Source organism: Chionomys nivalis, chromosome 11 (assembly GCF_950005125.1).
Source record: "Chionomys nivalis chromosome 11, mChiNiv1.1, whole genome shotgun sequence".
Lineage (NCBI taxonomy): Eukaryota > Metazoa > Chordata > Mammalia > Rodentia > Cricetidae > Chionomys > Chionomys nivalis.
Genome location: NC_080096.1, coordinates 20,705,380 through 20,731,418, shown reverse-complemented (window position 1 = coordinate 20,731,418; position 26,039 = coordinate 20,705,380). Strand labels below are relative to the sequence as shown.

At 48.7% G+C, this 26,039-nt stretch overlaps 1 protein-coding gene across 3 annotated transcripts in view; it reads left to right on the top strand.

The window, feature by feature from the left end:
• Mecr (mitochondrial trans-2-enoyl-CoA reductase) overlaps positions 1–22,949 on the top strand; it is a 29,244-nt gene extending 6,295 nt beyond the window's left edge. For 2 of the 3 annotated variants that reach the window (XM_057785559.1, XM_057785560.1), the window contains exons 2-11: positions 5,769–5,866; positions 6,695–6,826; positions 8,862–9,005; positions 12,601–12,703; positions 13,845–13,947; positions 14,988–15,061; positions 18,336–18,396; positions 18,535–18,607; positions 20,889–21,086; positions 21,170–22,949. In XM_057785559.1, the coding sequence (XP_057641542.1) occupies positions 5,769–5,866; positions 6,695–6,826; positions 8,862–9,005; positions 12,601–12,703; positions 13,845–13,947; positions 14,988–15,061; positions 18,336–18,396; positions 18,535–18,607; positions 20,889–21,046 (946 nt within the window). In that variant the 3' untranslated portion in view covers positions 21,047–21,086; positions 21,170–22,949. The remainder of the gene's footprint in view (positions 1–5,768; positions 5,867–6,694; positions 6,827–8,861; positions 9,006–12,600; positions 12,704–13,844; positions 13,948–14,987; positions 15,062–18,335; positions 18,397–18,534; positions 18,608–20,888; positions 21,087–21,169) is intronic. The other variant, XM_057785558.1, reaches the window with a different exon arrangement.
• The last annotated feature ends 3,090 nt before the right edge of the window (positions 22,950–26,039 follow it).

The window sequence follows — 26,039 nt, the reverse complement described above, 5'->3', positions numbered from 1 at the left end:
CATTGCTGGCTGGTGTCTACCTTACCCAGCAGATAGAACTGAGCCAGTCCCAGGGGACTGGGCGCTTTTTTCCTGTCTCAAAAGGCTCTTTCTTCTGCCTGTTTTTGTTTCCTTTGTACTTCATATGGTATCACAGGTGTACAGCCTCAGCCTCAAAGGAGCCATTGTGACCTTATCCAGCCTGGGATCTATCAGTTGAGACAGTGGCAGCCCTTGGAGTTGCCTGGCGCCGTCGTCAAACTCATGGGACAGTGACTTGCAATCTAGCCAGGTTACGTTTGGGTGCGTCGTTTGAGCTCAGCCACACAGCCGTCGTTTCCTTTGGTGAATTTAAAAAGCCAGAATCAGGACAAGAATTGCTGTCATCGCACTGGAGGGCCAGCTCCTGGAATTCAGGCCCAGCCCTGTATTCCTTGTCTCAGCAGCTACGGTATCCTTGACGACGCCGTTAGAGCCGACTGCAGGAACAGCCATGTCTGTGGTATTGATGGTATTCCGTGGGGGCAGGCTGGGGCTGGTCTCCCTGATGAGATGCAGCTGGACCAACAAAGCTTACCCCAGGCTGGTAGCATCCACCACCACCACTGGTGTGTGCAGTTTCTACTTCCTAGACTCAATTTCTGCTCTGCCTGTCCCTACCCACCTTTCTGCCCTCCTCTGTGGATCTCAGCTGAACTTCCCAGGAGCCCAAGGGAACCAGGAACAGTTTGTAGTCCAATGCCCTGCCTGCTATCTGGAAGTAGGCTGGTCTGTGAAAGTCATGTTTCAGTCAGGGTACCTGGACCAAGCCACCTGGGTTGCTCTCCTGCAGGACTTCTTGGAGCCTGGCTCTTAGAGGATTAGCAGGCAGTGTTTCTCAGATGTATGATGTCCTGAATCCCAGGGAAAGCTAATGCCTCCTAGGAGAACCACCAACATGAGTGCTCTGCCTGGGCTTGGAGTCTGGCTTAAGAAAGAACAGGCTTTCTACTTTTCTTCTTTTTCCTCCTCCTCCTCCTCCTTTTTCTTTGCCAGTTAACTTAGTTTCTCAGCTTCTTAGCTTTTTTTTTTTTTTTTTTTTTTTTTTTGGATTTTTCGAGACAGGGTTTCTCCGTAGCTTTCGGTTCCTGTGTTCCTGTCCTGGAACTAGCTTTTGTAGACCAGGCTGGCCTCGAACTCACAGAGATCCGCCTGCCTCTGCCTCCCAAGTGCTGGGATTAAAGGCATGCGCCACCACCGCCCGGCTGCTTCTTCTCTTTTTAAACATCAGCATGATGATGCCTGAAGCATAAGCACTGGAAAGACTAAGCAGCCTGTAGGTGGAGACTGACAGGCTTGGGAAGACTCAGCTGTCCTTTGTTGTCTGACCTGGTGGCCAGAGTTGAGTTATAATCTCTAGATTCCTCCTACACAGTGGGCTGGCAGCTCTTTATGTTGGATGCCCGTTACGTCTAGCCAGAGCATCATCTATTGTCCATCCTGCAGGTTACCTGCATCAGACTTAAAAGACAACACCTCTGTGTCCACTGTGAGCTCCCTCATCCTTCCTCACCATTTGCTCATCCAGGAATCCAGACTAAGTCTAGGAACCATCACAGACTTTTCTTTCCCTTGACTGTGCGCGCACGCGCGCGCGCGCACACACACACACACACACATATTATGTGCATTGAAGTGAGGGTGTCAGATGTCTGAAACTGGAGTTACAGACAGCTGTCAACTGCCATGTGAGTGCTGGGAATTGAGCCGGGTCCTCTGGAAGAATATCCAGTATTCTTAACTGCTGAGCCATCTCACCAGCTCGGGTGACTGGCACTTTTATGCCACATTCTCTCACTAGAGATGACAGTTTGGTCCTAGGTACTTGTTAATCACTAAGGAGAAATTTAAGCCCCCCCTCCTATCTCTCCCTCCCTCCGTCCATGTGATAAGTCCTGGGCTTTAGGTCTGAAGGATCACAACCCAAACTCCTTTCCACAATTGCAGGAAGCTCTGCAAACTGACTCTGTGAGGGAAAACCAGCTTGCCACTGTCTATTCCCCTGCTGTGAATATTCATGCCACTTGCTGCAGGAGCACCTGACCACAGGGGCTACTCAACCTCTGAGGGTGTAGATAACTCAGGATTCTGAACTCTGGAGGACATCAGACCCCAAGAACTCCAGAAAAGGGATTTTGAACCTATGTCTTCATCAATTAAAAACTCTGATGGAAAAACTTCATAAACTCAAACACATTAACCTCCCATGAGTCACCCTGCTGTGGGACAGAAGGGCTAAGAAAGTGACCATTGCCAGCACCAGAAAGAGGTTCAGAAGACATCTTAGAGGAGATAAAGTTTGAGCTGGGTCTTGAAGGCTGAGTTGAATTTTTATTTAACGGTGAAGCTGTGGAAATGAAATTCTTGGCTGAGGGAAGAGCGTGTAGAAAAATGTGCAGAGAAAAGAAAAGCTGTGTCTAAGCAGCTTGAGCTCCCAAGCTTTGTCATCCTACAGGAAAGGTCTGATTATCTGTCAGTGTGGGAGAAGCAATAGGATAACACAAAGAGGCAGCTAGTCCAAAAACCGATTTGCTCAGGGCTGGAATTTTCTTAGGGATGTAGACCTAATATATAGTCCCAGAGAAATATCTCTGATGGCCTCCCTGTGAGGTCTGCTGGGGAGGCTGTGCCAATGCCAACCTCCCTTCCTCCCCCTCAGGCTGCTGCAGCAAGAGTCAACCTCTGGGCCAGGTCAGGCTAGAGCTCATTTCACTGCCTGCTGCTTGGTTTGGAGTCCAGTGCTTACCAGGTGGCCTCTGTTAACGTCTGAGTGCCAGGTTCAGATCAGATCAACCACCTCCCACTGTCAGCAGCCCTGCGCAAGTTATTTACCTCTTCTGTGCCTTTGTTCCTCAGCTATAAAAGCAGAACAATAGTCTGCAGCTATTGAAATGGGCTGGAAGCTGGCCTATAAAGCACTTGGCAGGGAGCCTGGCTGGTGAACACTCAGTAAGTAGCTGTTATTATTGTAGGGAGGACCCCTCCCTCCTCCAGCTATGTACACACACATGAAATCCTCGGTACTGCCTTCCTTTTGCAAAGCCTTTTCTTCTGGCCCTGGCCTCCCACTCTTCCTAGTGAACCATTTTCTGTGAGAATTTATTAGTTTATTTTCTTAGCTCATTCTTTTTTGTTTTTTGAGACAAGGTTTCTCTGTATAGCCCTGGCTATCTTGGAACTCTCTCTGTAGACCAGGCTGGCCTCAAACTCACAGAGATCCACCTTCCTCTGCCTCTGGAGTGCTGGGATTAAAGGCATGTGCCACCACCGACAGATGGTTCTTAATCGTGGTGAAACCTCATTTTTCTTTATGGGATCATGACAGTATAGAGTTTCCTAGCTTGTGTTCCCTAGATTCTCAGAGATTCTTGTAGGCTGTCAGGATCCCCAAACTCAGCCATGTAAATCAGTGTCAGTTTGAAGTCACCAGTTTGCACTTCATCATCTCAAGGACCTGTGCTCCCCTAGACATGGGCTGTTAATCCCCCCTTCCCCCAGAAGCCTTCCATTTTAAAGCTCTCCGCACAGAGCCGGGTGGAGAGAAGAGCTCAGGAGAACCTGCCTATGGCCACTCTTAGTATAAACATCACGTGGAAAGTCACACTTTTAGCCCAAGATCATGCCCTGGGTCTAATTAAGAAGGTGAGAATTCTGTAGGCGGGGTGGATTACCTTGGCTTAGTGTGGGGATACTGTGGCACCATGCTGGGAGCCTCTGACTGGGAGTTCTCTATGGTTCTGCTAAGGGAAAATGAGGAAAAGGATTCCTTTGTAGATACATTTGGGCAGAGAAGCATCGCAGGCCTGAAACATTAAGTTTCGGGAAAGAAAAGGAGTTGGCATTCACCGAAATGTCATGGGGATTCACAGTGTAGTGCAGTGATCAGCACTGTCTTGTCAGCAACTGTACTGGCTATTTATGTGTCAAGTTGGCACGAGCTGTAGCCGCCTGAGAGGTGATAACCTCAATTGAGAGATTGTGTCAATAAACTCAGGCTATCGACAGGCAGGCCTATAGAGCATTTTCTTAATTAGTGACCAGTGTGGGAGGGCCCAGCACAGTGTGGGTGGTTCTGGGTGCTATAAGAAAGCAAGCTGAGGGCTGGAGAGATGGCTCAGTGGCTAAGACTACTTACTCTTTCAGAGGATTCCCAGCGCCCACATGGCAGCTCACAACCATCTGTATCCAGTTTCAGGGGATCCGATACCCTCTCAAAGACACACAGGCAGGAGAGACACCAATGCACATTAAAAATAAGAAATAAATAAACTGTAAATACATAAGATTTAAAAAGGAACAAAAAAAGGAAGAAAGCTGAGCAAGCCAGTAAGCACCCCTCCATGGGTCTGCAGAGATGAAGGCTGAGAGTGCAGACTTCACTCTCAAAGGACCCAGCTTTGCTTCCGGCCACCACAGGAAGCAGGACACATACATGCACATTAAACATTTTAGAATAAGGCCAGATGGTAGTGGCATATACGTTTAATCCCAGCACACGGGAGACAGAGAGGGGCAGGTCTGTGTGAGTTTGAGGCCAGCCTGGTCTATAGAGCAAGGACAGCTGGGGCTACACAGAGAAACTGCATCTTGAAAAAAGCAAAACAAAATTTTGGAATAAAAACCACTTCTGTGTTTTGACACAAGGTCTCACTATGTAGCCCAGAGTGGCCTCAAACTCACCATTCTGTTGCCTCAGCCTCCCAAGTGCTGGAATATAGGAGTATGCCATCATACCCATCCAAAACACTTGTAACAAAAGTTCCCTCAAAGGCCCCTGGCAGGTCTTTTTTACATATGTGGGGTCCCTACACGTGTGTTTGTACATGTGTGTGGGTGAGCTAACTCATACAGGCATGTGTAGAAGCCAGTGGTTTGTACATGTATGTGGGTGAGCTAACCCATGCAGGCATGTGTAGAAGCCAGTGGTTGACATTGGGGTGTCTTCCTCAGTTGTTTCTTCCTCTCTGAGACAAGGCCTCCCACTGAACTTGGCGCTCACATTTTCCCTAGACTGACTGACCATGAGCCCCAGGACCTGCCTTTCTCTGCTTTGCCTCCAGGGCTACACATCTACCTTTTCTGTGAGAGCTGAAGTTGGGCCCTCTTGGGAGCTGTGGGAGGGGTGTAGCGCAAACCTTCATCACAAAGCCCAGCACAGAGAAGAAATTTTCTTGTGGTGCCCAGCCACCCTGTGGCAGAGCTTGGCACCGTGGTCTCCACCCCAGCATCCTTTCCAGGACCCCAGCCCAGAAGGGCCATCTCCCTGGGGTGCGAGTTCAGCAGCAGAGACACTTCACAAATACAGAGGCGCTCTCTCCATCGCCTCAATTTCTGCACTAAGGGAAATGTCCCCTCTGCCACCAACACATGGGCAGAGGCCAGGTCTGACCTGGAGTGCCCTCACCAGGTGATGCTGGTTCACACATCAGCAGTGGCTATATTAAAGTGAGTGCAGAACATTCTTAGAACCAAACAGCTTCAGGGGACCCGAAGGCCCCGCCGGCAACGGCTTACTAACATTTCTGTCTCTAACTGAGCCATGGTGCTAAAAGGCCAGCAAGAATTATCCATTGCAGTCATTGTGAGCCCACTCTGTGCTGGTCCTCGAAGCATCTCTTCTCCATCAGAACCAGGTTCCTGGGCACACATGGCAACCTAGATGTGTTGCTGACCTACTTTGGGGAGACAGTTTGAACAGAAGACACTTAGTCTTGGCTGGTAACAATATCTTTCTGTGGCTTTGTGCTTAGACTGAAAAACCTGGAGCTCACTGCTGTGGAAGAATCTGACGTCCACGTGAGGATGCTGGCAGCCCCTGTCAATCCATCTGACATAAATATGATCCAAGGTAACCTTGGTCTCTGGAGCTTATGTTAATTGGCTCAGCAGCTGCCTCCTTTCCACTCCTCCTCAGGTAGGGTATGAAATTCTCAGGATTAGCAGTGGCTGTCCATTAGAGGGGCTGTCTGCATACAGTATCGGCTCTCTGGCCAACCTCCGAACATGAGGCTCTGTGAGTTGGGAGGATTGCAGTTGTGGTAAACCTACCCCTCTGAAGAGCCTGTGACACTCTGGATTCCTTTCTTTCTTGTGCTTACCCTGGTGATAACTGTACCACCGAGTATTAGCTTACCCTGGTGATAACTGTGTACCACCGAGTATTAGCTTACCCTGGTGATAACTGTACCACAGAGTATAGCTCCCCACAAAGACAGGAAAGCAGAAGGCCAGAGCTTGGTTAGGTGGACAGGTGGTAAGTGCAGGGCCCTGGTGGACTCAGATGTGAATAACCCCAAATTCTAGGCCCTCGAGTCTAACCTGACAGTGCGACTGTATTATTTTTCTGTTCCCATGATAAAACACCATAAACACTTCTAGAAGGGAGTTTGTTTGGGCGTACAGTTCCAGAGGGTTAGCATCTGTTAACAGCAGGACACAGGAGCAGGCATGAACAGGAAGCATCTGAGGGCTCACATCCTGAACCCAGAACATAAAGCAAGCACTAAGTATGGCACATGGCTTTGAAGACTGAATCCCACCCTCAGTGACATACGTCAACAAATCCAGACCTCCTCAAAAGGGTGCTGCCAGCTCAGGACCAAGTGTTCAAATATGCAAGTCAATGGGTAACACTTTTAGTCAGATCACATGTACCCTCTGGCTTCTTCTCTCCCAGGGAACTATGGCCTCCTTCCCAAGCTGCCTGCTGTTGGAGGGAATGAAGGCGTCGGACAGGTGGTGGCAGTGGGCAGCAGTGTGTCTCGACTGAAGCCGGGAGATTGGGTGATCCCAGCAAGTGCTGGTTTAGGTGAGCGTCCCCTGGTGTGAGCCACCATTTCATTCTTCCAGATCCTAGCTCATCTACTCTGGAGACATACACCCACTGGCTTGGTGTAACTAGGCAGTGAAGGATTCATTGTTAAGTTCATAGGCCTGCCTCCAGTAGCATGGAGTTGAGCCAAGAGAGCAGAATCCTGTTTGCTGTGCCCTGGCGGGACATACCTGCATGTCCATCTCCTTGGCTCCATGTTGATTGGAGCTATGAGGATCTGATTCCTGAGTCTGGGCTGTAAGGTGTGATGGTGCAGATCACAAAGATGGCTGGCCCTGCCTTCAGGAGCATCAGGGAGGCAGTACCTCAACAGAGGGAGTACCCCAAGGGCTACTCTGCATGCATGTGTGTGAGACAGACACACGCTCCTGAGGACTGTGTAAGAAAGTCTGTTAGAACAGGTTGTTGGTGGAGAAGTTGTGCAGAGATGGGCCAAAAGGCCCTTCCTATGGAAAAAGTAAGCTGAGCACACATCAGGGTGAGTTTGGGAAATGGAAATTCCAGTGTAGCCCCAGCTGAGGATTTGCCCGGGGGAGAGGTTACATAATGAGAAGGTTCCAGAGGTGGAGTGGAGCCCTGAAGAGCGAAGCTGAGGACAGCGTTTCATTTATGTATGGAAAATTGTCGTTAGAGCGCTCTGCTTTTCAGCCCTTATGTTTTCAAGGCACGTCCATCATCCAAATGGATCTTCATGGGAGCCGCAAAAGGCAGTGTTCCCCAAGGTGGGTGAGGTGGCCTAAGGTTAGGAATGAAATAGAGACCAGAGGAGAGGGTAAGAGAGCTTTAATAAAGTGGAGGTGGGAAGAGAGCGGAACAGCACACCAGAGAAAACTAAGAATCGGCACCTCTCAGCTTTGTCTCTTGAGCCCTTTATTAAGGTCCATGTGGGATGAACTGAGCTTGGGACATGAAAATAGCTTCATTTCCTTAGGCAAGCTGAAGAAATAATTAACCCACATTTTGTTTCTGTAGACTTTCTTTCTTTTTCTTTTTTTCTTTTTTTCCTGAGACAGGGTAGACCAAGCTGGCCTCAGATTGAATCCACCTGCCTCAGCTCCCAAGTACTGAGATTAAAGGTGTGTGCCACCACATCCTGCCTTTTAAAAGATTTTTAAAGTTTTATTTAGTATGTGTGGGTATTTCACCAGCATATATTTGTATGCCAAAAGCATGCAATGTCCTTGGAGGCCAGAAGAGGGCATCTGATTTCCTGGAACTGGAGTTAAAAAGGGTTGTAAGCCCCATCATGTGTGTGCTGGGAATTGAACCTAGGTCATCTTGAAGACTTTCAACCACGAAGCTGTCTTTCCAGCCCTTGTTTCTGTTGGTTTTTAACTTTAGGGTGGTGAAAGGCTGTTCTGTGTGGCCCCCAAGAGTAGGTGTTTGAGATAGCAGCTAGCTAACTGAACTGACTATCTCAGGCTTACCATTTAGCTTTTTTTTTTTCTCTAGTTTCTGGCCAAGAAGGGACACCTAACTCTACACACTGTCATTAATTTACCCTTTAGCTTTGGGGCCAGTTTGAGGCCCCGGTCTGCTTTGTTCATTTTTACAAAACAATGAGAAGCTGTTAAGGATCACATATAGATATGTTAGTGTTTGAATCTTGGGTTGACCTATTTTAGTTTTACTCCCCTGACTCCCTAACACCTTGCCCAGTAGAATAGCAGACAATATCTGCGTACAAGGAGCTAAAGCTTGGGAAGCAAAATTTGCTCAGACTCAAACACAAACAGAGAGAGCACCCAGCGGAGTCTTGTCTCGCGTGTTTCCCACTATGCTCTATCAGGACTCTTTGGGCTATGACTTACTAAGCCTAACTTAAACTTGCTTTATTATTTTACATCGCTGTGCATGTAACTTTCATGAGGACTCAGACACTGCCAGCTTTTCACTTTCCTCCAAGTGTTGCTCAAAATCTTCTCCCCTCGATGCCCTTGTACCATAGAGGGTAGCCTGTGGTTGTGTGTGCAGGGTTCCTTCCTTACTACCTTGCCTTATCCTGACTCAGGAACCTGGCGGACTGAGGCCGTGTTCAGTGAGGAAGTGCTGATCGGAATCCCTAAGGATATCCCTCTCCAGAGCGCTGCTACCCTAGGTGTCAACCCTTGCACAGCCTACAGGATGTTGGTGGACTTTGAACAGCTGCAGCCAGGTAGGCACCTACGAGTTGAAGAAACAAGTGCCCGGGTTTTCCCACTGGAGTGCAACCCAAATCCTGGCCCAAAAGACTTAGGAACTCGCTGGCACACGTGGCAGAGGGAGGGTTCCTAGGGGCAATGCCAAGTTCTAACCTGAGTAAATCTTATGCTTTAAGTTTAACATGTTCAATGGGTTCCTAGAGAACACTCGAGGACACACTGAGAAGTGCTGGTCACACTCCCCGGAGCTGGGGCTGGAATGCTGTCACCCAGCAAAAATGTGTTGAGCTGTGCTAAGCTTTGGGGACACAAAGCCAGGGGAGACAGACAGTGTCACTGTTTTCAATAAAATGCTGAACTTGGTGTTAATAATTCTGCTCAGCACTTCACAGCCCTGCCCTCGCATGAGCGCCTTTGCGGCATCTTCCTGCAGAGAGCATTTCATCCTCAGAGCAATGCAGAAGGTCCTGTTGGGGCATTAAAAACTCAAGCCCCAGGCAAACAAGCAGGGTCTGGACCCAGGCATCACCTCCATCACATCACTGCTCACCCATAAGATTGAGAGTGAAGGGATGCCAGAAACTCACGGGTCACCACAGTGTGATGTTTAGGCTTCCTTTCACCAGTGAGGGAACAAGTAAGCAGCCAGAAGTGTCACTTGAGTTCCTCTGAAAGCAAAAACCAAGCAGACCTTGGGGCAAGCTGTTTGGGAAGTCGTCCCTAGAAGCAGGAGTGGGGGAAGTGGGACAGCAAGACAGGACAGAGGCAGAGCCCATTAAGACCAGTTACTGCTGTCATTCCCATAATCTCCTAAGGGTCCTCATAAGATACACCGCAGAATTAACCCCCAAAAGACAGAAGACAGGCCCGTTTGGTTTTGTTGCTTTGGGGGATTTTGTTTCCAGTTCTAGAATAGAATCTGGGGCCTGGAACATGCCAAGCAGACCTTCTGGCTACTCCTCTATGCCCCAGCCAGCCCTACCTTCCCCATGTGTGAAAGTATACTCTGTATACTGCATATCTGTGAGCCAAGCAGGGCTGTAGAAATCACCTACTGTTCTTCTCTCAAGCCAGTAAAGAACCGAGGCCAAGAGCTATTGGACTATGAAAAAACTAGATAGCCACCAACCAAGGCCTTCAGCCATGACAAGGGGAGTCTTGGGTGCCTGTGGTGGAGAGAGCCAGGTGTGGTGAGAGACTTGAGCATCTTAATAAAGCAGACACTGGGTGCCTCATCTCATGTCCTAGTCTGAGGTCACTCCTGATTAGGGCAGCCCTGTGCTTGACAGAGCCAGGCATTCTGATGCTACCCACTTTAAGTGCCTGCAGGCCACATTTCCACTCTGCTGCCTCAGGGCTGATGAGGCCAAACAAATTCATGACCTGACCAAAGTAAGCACAAATGTCACACTGCTCACTAGAACATTTGCATAAATGAACACAGTGGAAAGCAGCGTTTGGCAGGCTGGTGCTTGCTCCAGTGTCTCTGTTGTTCTGCACTCCTGTCCTCCAAGCCTCTAACTGAAACAGACCAGTGCTGCTGGCAGCCTACACGGTTGAGAATGCACTATCAAGAGACAGGCTGAAGCCTTGGCCAAGGCAAATGGGCATGGTTGACCCAGGAGTCTGCCGCCAGCTATAGCCCATTCTACACTGACTCTTGCTGACTTTCAAAACCAGATAGCAGCCAGGTGGTGGTGGCGCACGCCTTTAATCCCAGCACTTGGGAGGCAGAGGCAGGTGGATCTCTGTGAGTTCTAGACCAGCCTGGTCTACAAAGGGAGTTCCAGGACAGGCTCCAAAACCACAGAAAAACCCTGTCTCGAAAACCAAAAAAAAAAAAAAAAAAAAAAACAGATAACAGATAGTGTTTCCCAGTCAGCAGAGCATCTTTCTGCTCATTTGGCTTCAGTCATAGATGCTCTGATAGGCACTCTCAGGCCTACTGTTGTCTAAGGAAGACAAGCTGAAGTTTGAAGAGGACGTGATGTGGCCTGTCTCATTTTGTTACAGTCAGTAGTGAAGCAGGATGCACACCCAGCTTCCTTGTATTCCAGAGCCCATACTTCCCTAGTGCAGCACACTGCCTCTTGAAGCACAATTTAAAAAAACTCAGAGAAATTGGGGTTCAACCTGAAGGTCAGAAAAGCAAAGCAGCCAGCCACTGGCTCTTACCTCTACCTCAGTCTGAAATGGCGATCCTGCCTCCAGGAATCTCAGAATGGGACTGTGTGTGCGAGCTGTCTCCTCCCATCTTATAATCCTCTCTAGTTTAAAGGCATGCACCACTACTGCCTGGTTTCTATGGCAAGGTAGTGAAGGTGTGTGTTATTGTTGCCTGGTCTGTAAGGCTGGCCAGCATGGCTGTTTTACTTTCCTGATACCCAGGCAAGCTTTATTTATTAAAATACAAATGAGGGGCTGGAGAGATGGCTCAGTGGTTAAGAGCATTGCCTGCTCTTCCAAAGGTCCTGAGTTCAATTCCCAGCAACCACATGGTGGCTCACAACCATCTGTAATGAGGTCTGGTGCCCTCTTCTGGCCTTCAGGCATACACACAGAAGGAATATTGTATACATAATAAATAAATAAATAAATATTTTTTAAAAAATAAAATAAAAAATAAAATACAAATGAAATGCCATGCCACTACAGCCTCTCACGCTGGTGAAATGCAAAGCTAAGCCTGGGCTTTGAGCACAGTCATTCTGTAGGGTGAGGGTAGCTCAGGGGTAAAGTGCTTGCCTGGCATGCTCAGGGCCATAGGTTCCACCCCTAGCACCACAAAGCAAAAGCAAATATTCTGTAGGGCCCTGGAGCTTCTCATTTCTCCAGTACGGCTCTCATCCATTTCAAGTGCACCTTTACAGAGGGGAATAAGGTATAGCCCTCCTCTAGGACTGCAGGTGACTGATAGATGTGGACCTAGGTACAGCTGCGTACAGGACACAGTTACAGCCTGAACATTGGTGAGATATCAGAGTCCTCATGAAGGAAACCACAGTTGAGCTTAACTGAAAAAAAAAATGTGAATCAGAGACATCACCTGCACATGGGCCAGGGAGATGATTTAGCAAGCAAAAGTGCTTGCCACTGAAACTGACAACGTGAGTTTGACCCCTGAACCTGCATGGTAGAAAACCTATGCACCTGCAAGCTCTGACCTACACGTGTGCACACATATATACATACAAAGAAATGCAACTTTAAAAACAATAAATGGCCCAAGCAGAGAACAGAGGACATAAAAATTAGAGGTGGTGGTGGCACGTGCCTTTAATTCCAGCATTTGAGAGGCAGAGGCAGGTGGATCTCTGAGGTCAAGGCCAGCCTGGTCTACAGGACAAGATACAGAAAAGCCAGAGGTGCCCAGACAGAGAATTAAACAACAACAACCAAAAGAAATTTTTTAAAAAAAATGGGAAGATGATCAAGGCCCCGTGAAGCATTGGGGTGTGGTAGAGTGTGGGAAGTAAGGGGATAACAGAGAGTAACAGTTCAAGGTCTGAGAAGGCTGTACTGCTGGGTCCTAGATCTGCCCCAGGATCCCAGGCTGGGAGCCCCCAACCTGCCAAGGTTTGCAGGACTTGACTTGGATCTCTTCCACAGGGGACTCGATCATCCAGAACGCATCAAACAGTGGAGTAGGGCAAGCAGTCATCCAGATCGCCTCAGCCCTCCGCCTAAAGACCATCAATGTGGTCCGAGACAGGTATGGGGGGGGGGTCTAATCCCATATTGGAAATTGGTACTCTGTGGGTACCCACATCTCCACCAGATGGCGCACTTGTGTGAGCATGAGTGATTGACCACTGACGCTCATGCATTCACCAGAGCAGAGAAGTCTATGTGGAAGTCTGAAACAGAGATGTCAGAAGGAGTTAGAGGTGGTCCTTACTGAACAGTTGAGCTTGGCTTAATGTAACCCAGACTTTTAAAACCACAGCTCCCATTTGGGAGGGTCTTTTTTTTTGGGGGGGGGGGATTTTCGAGACAGGGTTTCTCTGTAGTTTTTGGTACCTGTCCTGGAACTAGCTCTTGTAGACCAGGCTGGCCTCGAACTCACAGAGATCCGCCTCCCTCTGCCTCCCGAGTGGATTAAAGGCATGCGTCACCACTGCCCGGCTGGGAGGGTCTTGAGGTGTACCATTGTGTGACCTCCCTAACCCATGGTCCCCATCCACTTGGCATTTTGCACTAAACACAGCTGGGAAGGAGGTGGGGCAGGCTTGTGATCTCTTTTACAGATGAGGAAGCTGAAGTTTCCAAGAGAGGAAGCTGCTTCCTCAGGAGGACACAGCAAGTCAGTAGCAGTCCTTCCTTCTTTCCGTTGTCCCCTCTAGTCCCTTTAAGCTTCACTGTGCTCCAGTGTGGCCTAGTCACTCATGGAGTCCGTTCTTACTATTAGTGCTTACTTCAGCCCTGACTCTGCAGTGATGATAAAGTGATTCTGTGTGCCCGGTCCAAAGTCCAGGGCCACTGCACAAGAGTGTTTGCATGATGCCCTGAGTGCCTTGGAGAACAAGAGGAAAGAAGGTAGTGTCTGGACAGAACTAGGAAGGAGAGTGGCTCTTGCCCGGGGCCAGTAGTTCCAGCCTGCACACTGACAGGGTTTTCTGATTGTCTCCCAGCCTGGCTCTGCAGGGAGGAATGGCAGTGGGGAAATGAGGCAAGAGCTGGTGGGGCATGACTAAGTTATGTGACCGGTCCCTACTTGAGGTCTGGCTTAACCTCAATCCCAGGTCTCAAAACAGAAACACATGTTCTCGAAGCTGTGGCAGAGGGGTCCTAGGAGCTTGAGAGAGGGTAGTTGGCCAGTGTGACTAAGGCCCCTTATTGTGTTTGGTTTCCAGACCTGACATCCAGAAGCTAACTGACAGACTGAAGAATCTGGGAGCTGACTATGTCCTCACAGAGGAGGAGCTAAGGATCCCCGAGACAAAAACCATCTTCAAGGTACCCAGCCAGGGGCCAGGGCTGTGATTAAGCAGTTAAGAGCACTGTTGCTCTTGCAAGTGATCTGGGTTTGAGTCCTAACACCCACATGGTGGCTCACAACCATCCGTAACTCCAGTTCCAAGGGATCAGATGCCCTTGCCCTCTTCTGATCTCCATGGGTACCAGGCACACACATGGTACACAGTCAGACCTGCAGGCAAAATACTCACATCCACACACATAAAAGAAAACAAATCTCTAAAAATAGGCCAGGTGGTAGTAGTGCACACCTTTAATCCCAGCACTCGGGGGGCAGAGGCAGGAGGATCTCTATGATTTCGAAGATAATCTGGTCTGCAGAGCAAGTTCCAGTACAGCCAGAGCTACACAGAGAAACCCTGTCTCAAAATAAAATAAAATAAAATAATTAAAAACAAGGCCATCAGCTAGCGAACAATGCCCTCTGTCCTGTGCCATCCCCTGTAATTGGGAAGTCTGGGGCTGGCTCCTTGTTCTACCCTGACAACCACCTTCTCTTCTGGAAAGAGCAAAGCCCATCCCAACCTCAGTATGGGACAACATGCTGTAAGTGCCCAGACACTGTGAAGGAGGCAGAAGCAGACAGACTTTAGGAAAGCTGAGGTTTTAAACATCTGTGGGATGCTCTATCAACTCACATGGCAGGTGGGACAGCAGACTCAGGAAGTGAGCGGCCCGGTTGGAGTTTTTCTGCACTAAACCATATGTAAGGACCAAATACCTGCTTGTTGAACGCTTGCCCTGGAGAACATTGTTGAAGTGGAGGTCAACACATCACAGATAGACGTCTCTGTTCCTTGACACTGACCAGAGACACTCTTTATCTGTGCTTCCCAGAGTCCCAGGGTGGGCAACAGGATGAAGCTGCTTAAGCCCTTCCTAGGCAGATAACACGTCCAAAAGTCACCCACACCCCATTTCCTTCACTCTTTCTCCCTGGTACAGCACTTGCTGATTGTAGCAGCTTCGAACCCCACTGCAGCAGCTTGCACCCTCACGGTAGGCTCCTTACTTTCTAGGACGTGCCCCTGCCCCGACTGGCTCTCAATTGTGTTGGTGGGAAGAGTTCCACAGAGCTGCTAAGACACCTTGCGTAAGTTCCTCAACCGCAGATTTCTATTGGGAGGGCTGTCTGGTGACAGGTGTAACTCAGGAAGTTGAGTAGCAGCACACCAGGACATTTTCCTGGCCTGCACTCCCCAGCCTCATCCTCTGTGCGTAAGAAGCCTGGTCAGCTTCTTTTCCCCCAAGGACCCAGGAGTCGTCACCGAGGAGCCTCTTAAAAAGTCACTCCCTAGCCTGTGGTGGTGCACACCTTTAATCCCAGAGGCAGATGGATCTCTGGAGTTTGAGACCAGCCTGGTGTACAGAGGAAGTTCTAGGACAGCCAGGACTGTTGGAAAGAAACCCTGTCTCAAAAAAAAAAAAAAAAAAAAAAAAAAAAGCAGTCACTCAGTCTGAACTAAGTGCTTTGATATTGTCCTAATGTCTGTTAAAACTAGGATTAATGTGAAGGAAACATTACAGCTCTTACAAACATTTGAAAGCAGATAAAGTACTGAGGGGAAGAGGTGGGCACTCTACCAGTTCCCACCACTGGGGAGGAAGGAGCTCCATTCACTGTTAACTGGAGACCTACCAGCTGTGGAGGTGGCAGAGCATAACCTGGGACAGGTGAGCTGTGTGGCTGTGTTGAAAGTCAGCCTCTGCAGTGACCTTCGCGCCGTCCTGCAGCCCTAGGCAGCTACTGCTATTCCAAATTTGTTTTGCTTTTCCTTTGGGTGCTGGGGTTGAACCAGGGCCTCAGGCACACTAAGCATGTGTTCCATCTCTGAGCTGTGTCCCCCGCCCCATCTCCATTCTAGACTTTAAAAAATGAAGCCCAGAGAGAACAATCACCTCATTCAAGGTATAGTTGGCAAGACAGCAAAAGTTGAGCCCGAGTTTTTCATAACTACAGACGCTCCTGTTCAGTCCATGAACAGTCTGAGGCTGACTGCATCCTCCGTACGGCTGTCAAAGGAAGCGGGGGTCACAAGTGTGGACACTGACATAATTGTGAACCTGTGAAAAGTTAGGGCAAATATGAAAAAGACCAAGCCTCAGTCTCCTCATCTCTGAAATGGGAGTAGGAGATAGGCCTTGCCTCTGCGGCTGGTGTGAGATGCTGAGGTGATGCAGCAGTGACGGGCTTCAGCGCTCCCCTACAGAAGACACTAGTTTCCCGTGATGTCACTGTGCTAATTCATGGAGACAGTACAGATAACATGCTGAGAGCTGTGCTTGGTACAGGGGAGGGCTTCCCCAAGAACAATGTTTCTCAACCCTCCTAATGCTGGGACCTACCTTTTAATACAGTTCCTCATGTTGTGGTGACTCCCAACCATAAAATTATCTCATTGCTACTTCATAACTAATTTTGCTAATTTTGAATCATAATGTAAATAGCTGTGTTTCCCAATGGTCTTAGATGACCCCTATGAAAGAGTTATTCAACCCCAAAGGGGTCGTGACCCACAGTTGAGAACCGCTGTTCTAGAAGCTTCCTTCCTGAGTGAGAGCCATTTGAGGGGAACTTTAAGGACAAGCTAAGCCAGGCTTGTGGGGCACCCCTTAGCACTTCAGAAACTAAGGAAAAGAATTTCTGTGAGTTCCAGGCCAGACTGAGCTATGTGCCAAGTTTGAGGCAACCATAAGATACAGACATAGTCACACACAGGCACGTACACGGAGACACGGCAGACATAGTCACACACAGGCACGTACACGGAGACACGGCAGACATAGTCACACACAGGCACGTACACGGAGACACGGCAGACATAGTCACACACAGGCACGTACACGGAGACACGGCAGACATAGTCACACACAGGCACGTACACGGAGACACGGCAGACATAGTCACACACAGGCACGTACACGGAGACACGGCAGCACAGAGAGAAGACAAATAAGGAGCCCGAGGATACGGCTTAGAGCATGCGCTTAAACTGTGAAGAGGTAAGTACCGCTCCAGAACTATGATTGACAGGTAGGGAGGTCCATACGGCAGTTACTTCCCTTAGGGCCTTTGCAGTTTTCCTCAGTTGCTCTAAAATGTGCCTCAGGTCATTTTTGATCAACCAACTCCTAAAAGACTCAAGGAGCAGGGAAGGCAGCAAAGGTTAAGTCTAGCATATGATAGCCTCACCTATTCATTGTAAGAAATTACATTAGAGCATATTGGCACTTGCCTGGAATCTCAGCTGAGGCAGGAGGATTACAAATTAGATACCAGCCTGGGCTGCATGACCAGACCCTGCCTCAAAAACAAAACACTGCATTTGTGTCGTGCCTGTTTAACTGTTGAGATGGCTGTCAGCCTGCAGGGTCCAACAAAGCCCCTTCCAGAGAGGACACTCAGCATTGTCACCTTCCCTGTCCACGTCACTCCTTCCTTAGCTGGCTCTCCATGCCATGGCAGAAATCTTTTAGAGTGAGCACCTACAGATGAAGAGACAAGGCCTGACCCGTCTTCATTACAACACTCAGGTCGCACTTTTGTAGCTGCAAGTGGAGCCCAGACTAAGCCTGGCCGTGAGCTCTGCTGTCCAGGAGATTCAGGACAGCACGCAGCCTCAGCCTCCATGGGTGGGCCAACCCTGGATCATCGTCTTGATTATCTGGAGCATGAGAGTGTTGTCCCTGTATTTGGGTTTGAGGCAGGGTATCTCTCTGTAGCTGAAACTGGCCTTGAACTTAATCCTGCTGCCTCTGCCTCCCAACTGCTGAGACTATTGGCTTGACCCCTGTGCCTCATTATGTCTGCTTGCTTGCTTTGTTTAAAACAGTCTCACTGGACCGTTGGCATGCCTGGAACTTTGTGGACCAGGCTTGCCTCAAATTCACAGGTCAGTCTGCCTCTGCCTCTCAAGGGCTGGGATTAAAGGCATGTGCCGCCATACCCAGCATGTGTATTATTTTTAATAAAAGTCCCTGCCTCGGGCTGGAGAGATGGCTCAGTGGTTAAGAGCATTGCCTGCTCTTCCAGAGGTCCTGAGTTCAATTCCCAGCAACCACATGGTGGCTCACAACCATCTGTAATGAGGTCTGGTGCCCTCTTCTGGCCTGCAGACATATACACAGACAGAATATTGTATACATAATAAATAAATAAATAAATGTTTTTTTTTTTAAGTCCCTGCCTCCTAATTCCTTAAATCAGAGGCTTAAACTGGGAAGCTGTATTTTTTTTAACCTCCCCAGAGATTTCAAGAGCCAGAGTTGTTTCCTGTAAATGTCTTAGCAGGTTCCTCTTGGAGGACCTTAAGGCCATGGTAGGTCCTGTCTCTGTCTGTACCCACTCTTCTCTCTGAACTCTGCAGGCCTGGAGGAACCATGGTGACCTATGGGGGAATGGCCAAGCAACCTGTAACAGCCTCTGTGGTAAGCTGGGGACTTGCAGCCCAGGGCTGGGACGTCTCTTTCCTTGCCCTCCAGCCATCTAAACTCAGGGATCTATACCTGAAGCAATGCTTTAAGCTCTAGTACTCAGAGCCCCAGCAAATCCTCCTGTGTCCACAGAGCCTGCTCATTTTTAAGGACCTCAGACTTCGGGGCTTCTGGTTGTCCCAGTGGAAGAAGAACCACAGTTCAGGTGAGTGGCTGATTGTCTGATACCAAGAGCCACCGGAGGGTAGAGCCGAGTATAAAGTGACCAGCTACTCTTAAGACCTGCAGAGTGACGGAGTCCACAGCCTCACAACAAGATTAAAGCATAGAGTTGACCACAGTCACAGCGCATCACTTCTAGACTGGCCAGAGTCCAGAGAGATGGACCAGCCCTGTTCCCAGGAGCTGACTGGGGGTGGTGGGGAAGCCTGCCAAGTAAAGAGAGCGGGCTGGGTGCAATGGAATACACATATAATCCCAGCCCTAGGGGCTTAGGTAGAAGGATGGTGAGGCCAGGGCCATCCTTAGCTATACAGCTAGATACTGTTTCAAAAAAGGAAAAAACAAAAATAAACAAACAAAAAACCATTTACGTGGTGCTTCCAGCATCACCAGATCCAGGTCGCCCTGGCCTAGCTGCAGAACTGCCTTAGTTCAAGCATTGTGGGTCTAAACTCTTTTGAGCCATTTGACAGAGGAGAAAACTGAGGTTCATAGCCACTAAGTCAATTACCCTTAGGAATGGGGCTGCCAGAGTGAGATGAGCCCTCTTACTGCTAGGGCCTAGCTGCCCAGACTAGGAGTCACCCAGTCAGTCATTAGCTGAGAATGAGGAATGCCATGGAGTTGGCCAAAGGAAAGGGAGGGAAGTGGTGGGTGCATGGGTGTTCTGAGTAGAGTGGTACATGCAAAAAGCTCATCGGGGGTGAATGGAAGGCTGGGGGCTGACTGGGTTGGTTGAAGTGCTTGCCAAACAGACTTAGGACTGAGCTCAGATTCCCAGCACCCATGTATAAAGCCTGTACCCCAGGACTACGGGGAGAGGCTAAGGGGGAGGGAAACAGGGGGATCCCTGGAGCTCATTGGCCAGCCAACCTAACCAAATAAAGAGCTTCAGGTTCAGAGACTCAAAAACTAAAGGTGTGAGCCGGGCGGTGCGCACGCCTTTAATCCCAGCACTCAGGAGGCAGAGGCAGGCGGATCTCTGTGAGTTTGAGGCCAGCCTGGTCTACAAGAGCTAGTTCCAGGACAGGCTCCAAAACCACAGAGAAACCCTGTCTCGAAAAACAAAAAAACAACAACAAAAAGAAAACTAAAGGTGTTCTGAGAATGGCGCACAGCTTTAACCCCGGCACTCGGGAGGCAGAGGTGGGCAGGTCTCCATAGAGAGTTCCAGGTCAGTCAGGACAGCACAGGGAGACCTTGTCTGTAAATAAGGAACACGATTCAGGGAGACACCTCAATGTGTGTTGATCTTACCTACATACATACACTTAGAAGTACATATACCCCACCCAATGTAAGCTTCTTTTGTTTTGTTTTTGAAGACAAGAGTTTCTCTGTGTAACCTTGGCTGTCCTGAAACTCGCTCTATAGACCAGGCTGTCCTCAAACCAGAAATCCACCTGCCTCTGCCTCCTGAGTGCTGGGATTAAAAGTGTGCACCACCACCACCTAGCTCCCAGTGTAAACATTTAAGAAGAGAGCATGGAACCCAGCACCCAAAGCAGGTTCTGACACCTGGAGCATTAGCCTGGTACTGGACTGAGAAGTTGAAGAACAGGTTCTGACCAGATTAGGCAAGGCTTAATAATTTTTTTTTTTAAGTTCATACTCCTACCTTGAAGATGATTAGGAAGCCAACATAGTGGTTTTGTGTTTTTTCAAGACAGGGTCAGACTATGTAGCTCTAGCTATCCTGGAATTCACTATGTAGACCAGGCTAGCCTGAAACTCAAGAGATCACCTGCCTCTGCCTCCCAAGAGCTGGGATTAAAGGTGTGAAAGGTGTGAGACATTACACCCACCAGAGTAGTGTTTTAATCAGGAACTGGATTAGACTTCAAGAGTGAGTTTATTTCTATGAAAAGCACTTCTCAGCCAAAGCTTTCACTTGGCCTCTTGCATGGATTTGGCCCTCAGTAAGAGGCAGGCCCAGGAAAGGGTAGTGGTTGCCTTAGTTGAAGAGTCCCGTGGAAGTCCAGGGCTGTCAAGGAGAGCTTTCCCTCATCTGACCTGCTGACATCAAGCAGTGCCTGGGACACTGCTTTCTGGCCTTCTCTGACTTCCCTAGTTCTCTACTGCTGCCCCACCCACCAGTCAGGGCCAGTTTCACCACTCCTGTTCTGTGGATCTGAGCCCCCTTAGAAAGGTAGGCAGTGCCCACCCTTCAGTCCTAGGATCTCTCTTCATGTCTCCCTGTCTCATGTTGGCCTCACAATGTCAGACCCTCGCTTCTTGTCTAACTTTCCTCCCACCTCCTGCAGATGAGTTCAGGGAGCTGATTCTCACCCTCTGTGACCTCATTCGCCAAGGCCAGCTCACAGCCCCCGCCTGTTCCGAGGTTCCACTGCAGGACTACCAGCAGGCCTTGGAAGCCTCTATGAAGCCCTTTGTGTCTTCAAAGCAGATTCTCACCATGTGATTGTCCCAGAGGACCAGGAGGAAAGCAAGAGTGGACACCAGTAAGTCTGTCTGGCTGCTGACCCTTCTGTGAGGACCCCAGTCTTCCCCAGGCTGCCTTCTGCTCACTGCCTCTTCCCTCTAGGAGGATGAGAAGCTGGCCTTCCCGAGGACAGGATGAAGACTAGAGGTCATCCCTGTGGAGGACTACTGTGCACCTGCTGCCTCATAGCACCAGGAAGCCCCTGCCCTGCCTGACCACTCTGAACGCAGAGGCTGGGGGATTGCTGCCAAGTCAGACGTCACACCCTAAGCAGTGTGTGCCCTAGGGTCTGGCAGAAGGGGAAAGGTGCTTAACTTCTCCCAGAGTGTGTGTCTGTCCAGGGCAAGGGAATCTGCTGCCAAGGTGAGTGCCAGGCTGAGGTCATTAAAGCTTAAGAGACCGAGAACACAGGATCTCAGGTGTCTGAGCCACCTTGAGGGAACTTCCTTTGTAACTGAGGGAATAAACATTATACCTGTGGCTCTCAGCCAGGGGCCATTTTTAAACCCAGAGGAACACTTGGTTATTGCAGCTTGGGGAGGGAGTTGTTATTGCTGCAACTGTGCAGAGATCGGTACTGCTAAATATTTTACAGCAGGGCAAAGTAGTACACACCTAGAATCCCAAGAATCGGCAGGCTTAAGTCAGCTGGACTGCCACATGTTGGAAGCCAGCTTGGGCTATACACCAAAACTATCTCAAACTTTTTCCTTACAAAGGGGACCAGGAGTATAGCTCAGTGACAGAGTGCTTATCTAGCATGCAGCAGGCCTTGGGTTCCATTCCAGTAACTGTCAGAAGAACAGATACAGCGCCCAGGACCACCTCCCAGAGAATGATCCTGCCCAAAAGGTCCCTAGTGGTGCTATTGAGAAACGCCAGCATTAAACCCCCAGGCGGAGCCACTATGACTGGTGCTATGCAGAAGGCATGCAGGGCTGCAGACACCTGGGCTTTGGGCAAGGCTTGCTCGAGGTGCAAGGTGACAAGCTGACTATGAAAAATAAGTTGTTTTATACAAGCTAAAGGAGTCTGGCTTTCTCGTTTTTGCTTCATGATCATTTTGCCCAAAGCAAAGCACAACAACTTGGAGTTGTCTCCTTTGTCAGCTGATCCATTCATTGTACCTTCATCTCAGAGTCTCATTTGGGGAGCATTTATTGAATGTTTAGTGTGGCCTAGTGTGAGGCCATTACAGTAAAAAGGGCAAAGATGTGAGAGGACAGAGGTTCAGCTCAGTCAAGGGAGGGAGGCTTCATGAAGGCAGTATTGTCTGCAGAATTCTGAAGACCAAGTAGGAAATGTGGACCAAGCAAAGCCAGCAGCTAGTTTTCTGGAGAGAAGTCCCGGGCCTTGGGAAATCACAACCAGAAGCATGAAGCTACTGCCTAAAGGGCTGCAACTTGAGCAGAGGTGGGAACGTGTGTGTGTGTGTGTGTGTGTGTGTGTGTATCAGATCACAGAGATCCTTTAGGTTAGAACCTGCCTGAGAGCACGAGATTTCAAGGCAGTGATAATGTGCACACAGGCTGGGAGGCTATGACTGCGTGCCGGTGTGCACAGCCTGGGAGGCTATATCTGCATGCTGGTGTGCACACAGGCTTCCAGCTTGCTCAGCTTGCCTCTGGGAGCATCTGTGCTCTCTAGAGGAAAGGACTGCTTCAGCCCGAGACTGGGGCAGGTCAGCAGATGCCTCCTGAATAAAATCGGCTGCCTTCTACACCTGGGCTCAGAATCAGCTTCACCCTGTTCCTGTGCCCTTTTATGTCCTCTGGGTTGCTGGGATAGGTGTTTTGCACCAAAGGTCCCTGTGGACAAGTGAGAAAACCTAAGGGTACAGGAAGGCAGCCCAGAGACAGCAGGAATAAAAGGTAGGGGAGTCACAAAGTTGGAGGTTAAAGCCTTGTAAGGGAGGCCTTGTTCCAATCCAAGATGGCAGGTGCAGAGGGTTCCTGCACAAGCATAGGAATCAGCCCAGGAAGAACAGTGAAGGGCTTCACTGTGCCTTTAGAGGTATGAGGTTTGGGTCTTCCGTTGTCTACTCAGGAAGGGAAGACAAGCTGCAGGACTCAGCTCAGGTAAGCAGTTAGAGCTGGGGCACTGATGGCTGACCCTTGATTTCCCCAAACACTAGCTATGTTAAAACCTGCAGCCTCTAGGGGTGGACCTAGTAGGCCATAATCAATGTGCTTCCGTCTCCCTTGCAACTAACAAGTCTGAGCACTGTGATATGACAGGTATAGGTTGCTAGTGTCTTAGAACCTTGTTCAAATGAAGCTGCTATGCACTGTCTTTCTCCTTCTACCTTCCCACCCAATTTCAAACAGGATTCCTGGAGCGTACACAGCCGTGTCTGACCCCGGTAAGAATGACACAAAGTCAGAGGAACCTAGGACCCACCCACACCTCCAGACCCCCAGCTGCCTACCTCAGAATCTCCGCTTAGTATTGTCATTTAACTGATTAATCATCTTAAGTGATTTCCCCAGAACTAAGCCAAGATGTAGCAAAGGGTGGCAGGCGGTGTAGCAGGTCAGGATTCTCAGTCAAGAGACTCTAGGAGAAAAAAGACAGTTGAGAAGAGGCACAGGCTTTGGAAAGATCCTCGGGCAGTGCTAGGACAGAAGTACAGGAGAGGATAAAAGGAGAAATTCCCCGGCTTCCGAATTTCAAACCCCCTCCCCCCCACCCCACAGTCAAATTTTGAAGACCAGTTAATGGGTGCCAACACTTCAGAGGCCAGTAAGGAAAAGAGACAAAAAGAATGATTTCCTTTGCTCCTCCTCTCTACAAAGGCAGGACACATTGTCACCCTTCTGGCCCATTAAACACCCTTTGTAAATGGAGCCCTAGGTTCCCAAATAGCCATGACCTCCTAAGACAAAGCTGGAGCACACCTGCAGCCTTAATGGGGCCTGGCTCTGCCTCCATGTCCTCTTCTGGGAGCATCCATCCCACAATTCCATGGTGTCTACCACAATGTTGTGAGTGCCTGTGTCCTCAGGGGAAAACAGAAAAGGGAGAAGGGTGCTTGCACAACCTTGTGTCTCCCCCCCCTTTTTTTTTTCTATTTTTCTTTTTTTTGACTTCTAAAGACAAAGTTTCTCTGTGTATCCTGGAACACATTCTGTAAACCAGGCTGGCCTCAAACTCAGAGAGATCCACCTGATGCACCTGCTTCTGCCTCCACCACCACCTGGTCATCACTCTTCTTGTCTGGAAGGGTCTAGCAAGAGGGTGGGCTTTGACCATGGTGGGTAGGTGCTCTACTGCTGAGCCACTTCCCGAGTGATAAATTGCTACTGTACAAAGCAAACCTTATAACTAGTAGAAAGGGATAGAAAGCTGGCTCGGCACTTTAAAAGCATATACTACTCTTGAAGGAGACCAGAATTGTGTTCCCAGCACTCATATTAGTCAAGTGGCTCACAACCACCTGTAATTCCAGCTCTAGGACTTGACATCTGACTTCTGAACTCATATGCATATTGTGAATTAAATTTTTTAAAAAAATTCTTCACACCTCAAACCAAATGTGGTGGCTCAGACCTGTGCCTCCAGCATCTAGGAAACAGGAGGATTAGTTTAAGACCAGTCTCAGCCACAAGTTCTAGGCCAGCCTGGTCTATGTGTGACCTTACCTCCAAACAACATCAGAAGAAAAAGACAGAGTGAGAAAGCCTTTGAGTTATAACATAAAATTAGGGGTGGGGCACTCACATAAATTTTTTTTATAAGACAAACACAATAGGGCCAGTAAGAAGGTTCAACAGGCTTAAAAAAAAAAAAAGTGTCACACAAGTCTATGTGGACCTGAGTTCAATTCCTGGGTCATACTATGAAACGTAGAAGCATTTCTTTAAAGTCCTCTGACTCTACGCATGTATCACACATGTGCACGTATGCGTGCACACACACATAACACAGACAAAATAACAATGCCAAAAAACACTGGTGAAATATTTGCAATTCATTTGTCAAACTGCTGATTTTCCTAGTCTACAGTGAGCTATGAATCAAGTAAAATAGGCAAAGGATAAAACACACCAAGGAAAATGTGTCAAGGGCCGGGCGGTAATAGTGCACATCTTTAATCCCAGCACTCGGGAGGCAGAGGCGGATCTCTGTGAGTTCGAGGCCAGCCTGGTCTACAAGAGCTACTTCCAGGACAGGCTCCAAAGCCACAGAGAAACCCTGTCTCGAAAAACCAAAAAAAAGAAAGAAAGAAAGAAAGAAAGAAAGAAAGAAAGAAAGAAAGAAAGAAAGAAAGAAAGAAAGAAAGAAAGAAAAAAAGAAAATGTGTCAAGGTGTGTATACCAAGTGTGTGCGGATGCCCTTAGAGGCTAGAAGAGAACATGAAGAAAGGCTCACTCCTTTCTTCATTAAATAGCCTGGAGGATACCACTTTCGCTGGATTGACAGAGATCAAAATATTTGATGAGACACAACAGCTACCAAGTTATACATGCTAAACCAGGCATGGTGACACATGCCTGCATTCTCAGCACACAAGAAGTTGTGGCAGGAGGCTGTTGTGAATTCAAGGCCAGCTTGGGATACTGAGACTGTCCCAAAATAAAATGCTCATACCCTTTAGTTGTCTGAGGATCAAACTAGGTTAGACAAGTATTCTATTAGATATGTCCTTAATGATATTCCTATATAGATCCTACATGGTCACTGATTGTGGCAGTTATAAAACCCAAAGGTTGGACCCTGTGTGACTATGTAAGTTATTGTGTATAAAAGGTGTGTTAGCCGGGTGGTGGTGGCACACGCCTTTAATCCCAGCACTCGGGAGGCAGAGGCAGGCGGATCTCTGTGAGTTCGAGGCCAGCCTGGTCTACAAGAGCTAGTTCCAGGACAGGAACCATAAAGCTACGGAGAAACCCTGTCTCGAAAAATCCAAAAAAGAATAAATAAAGTAAAAGGTGTGTTATGAGACAAAAATGATCCTTAGTGCTTTTCATGA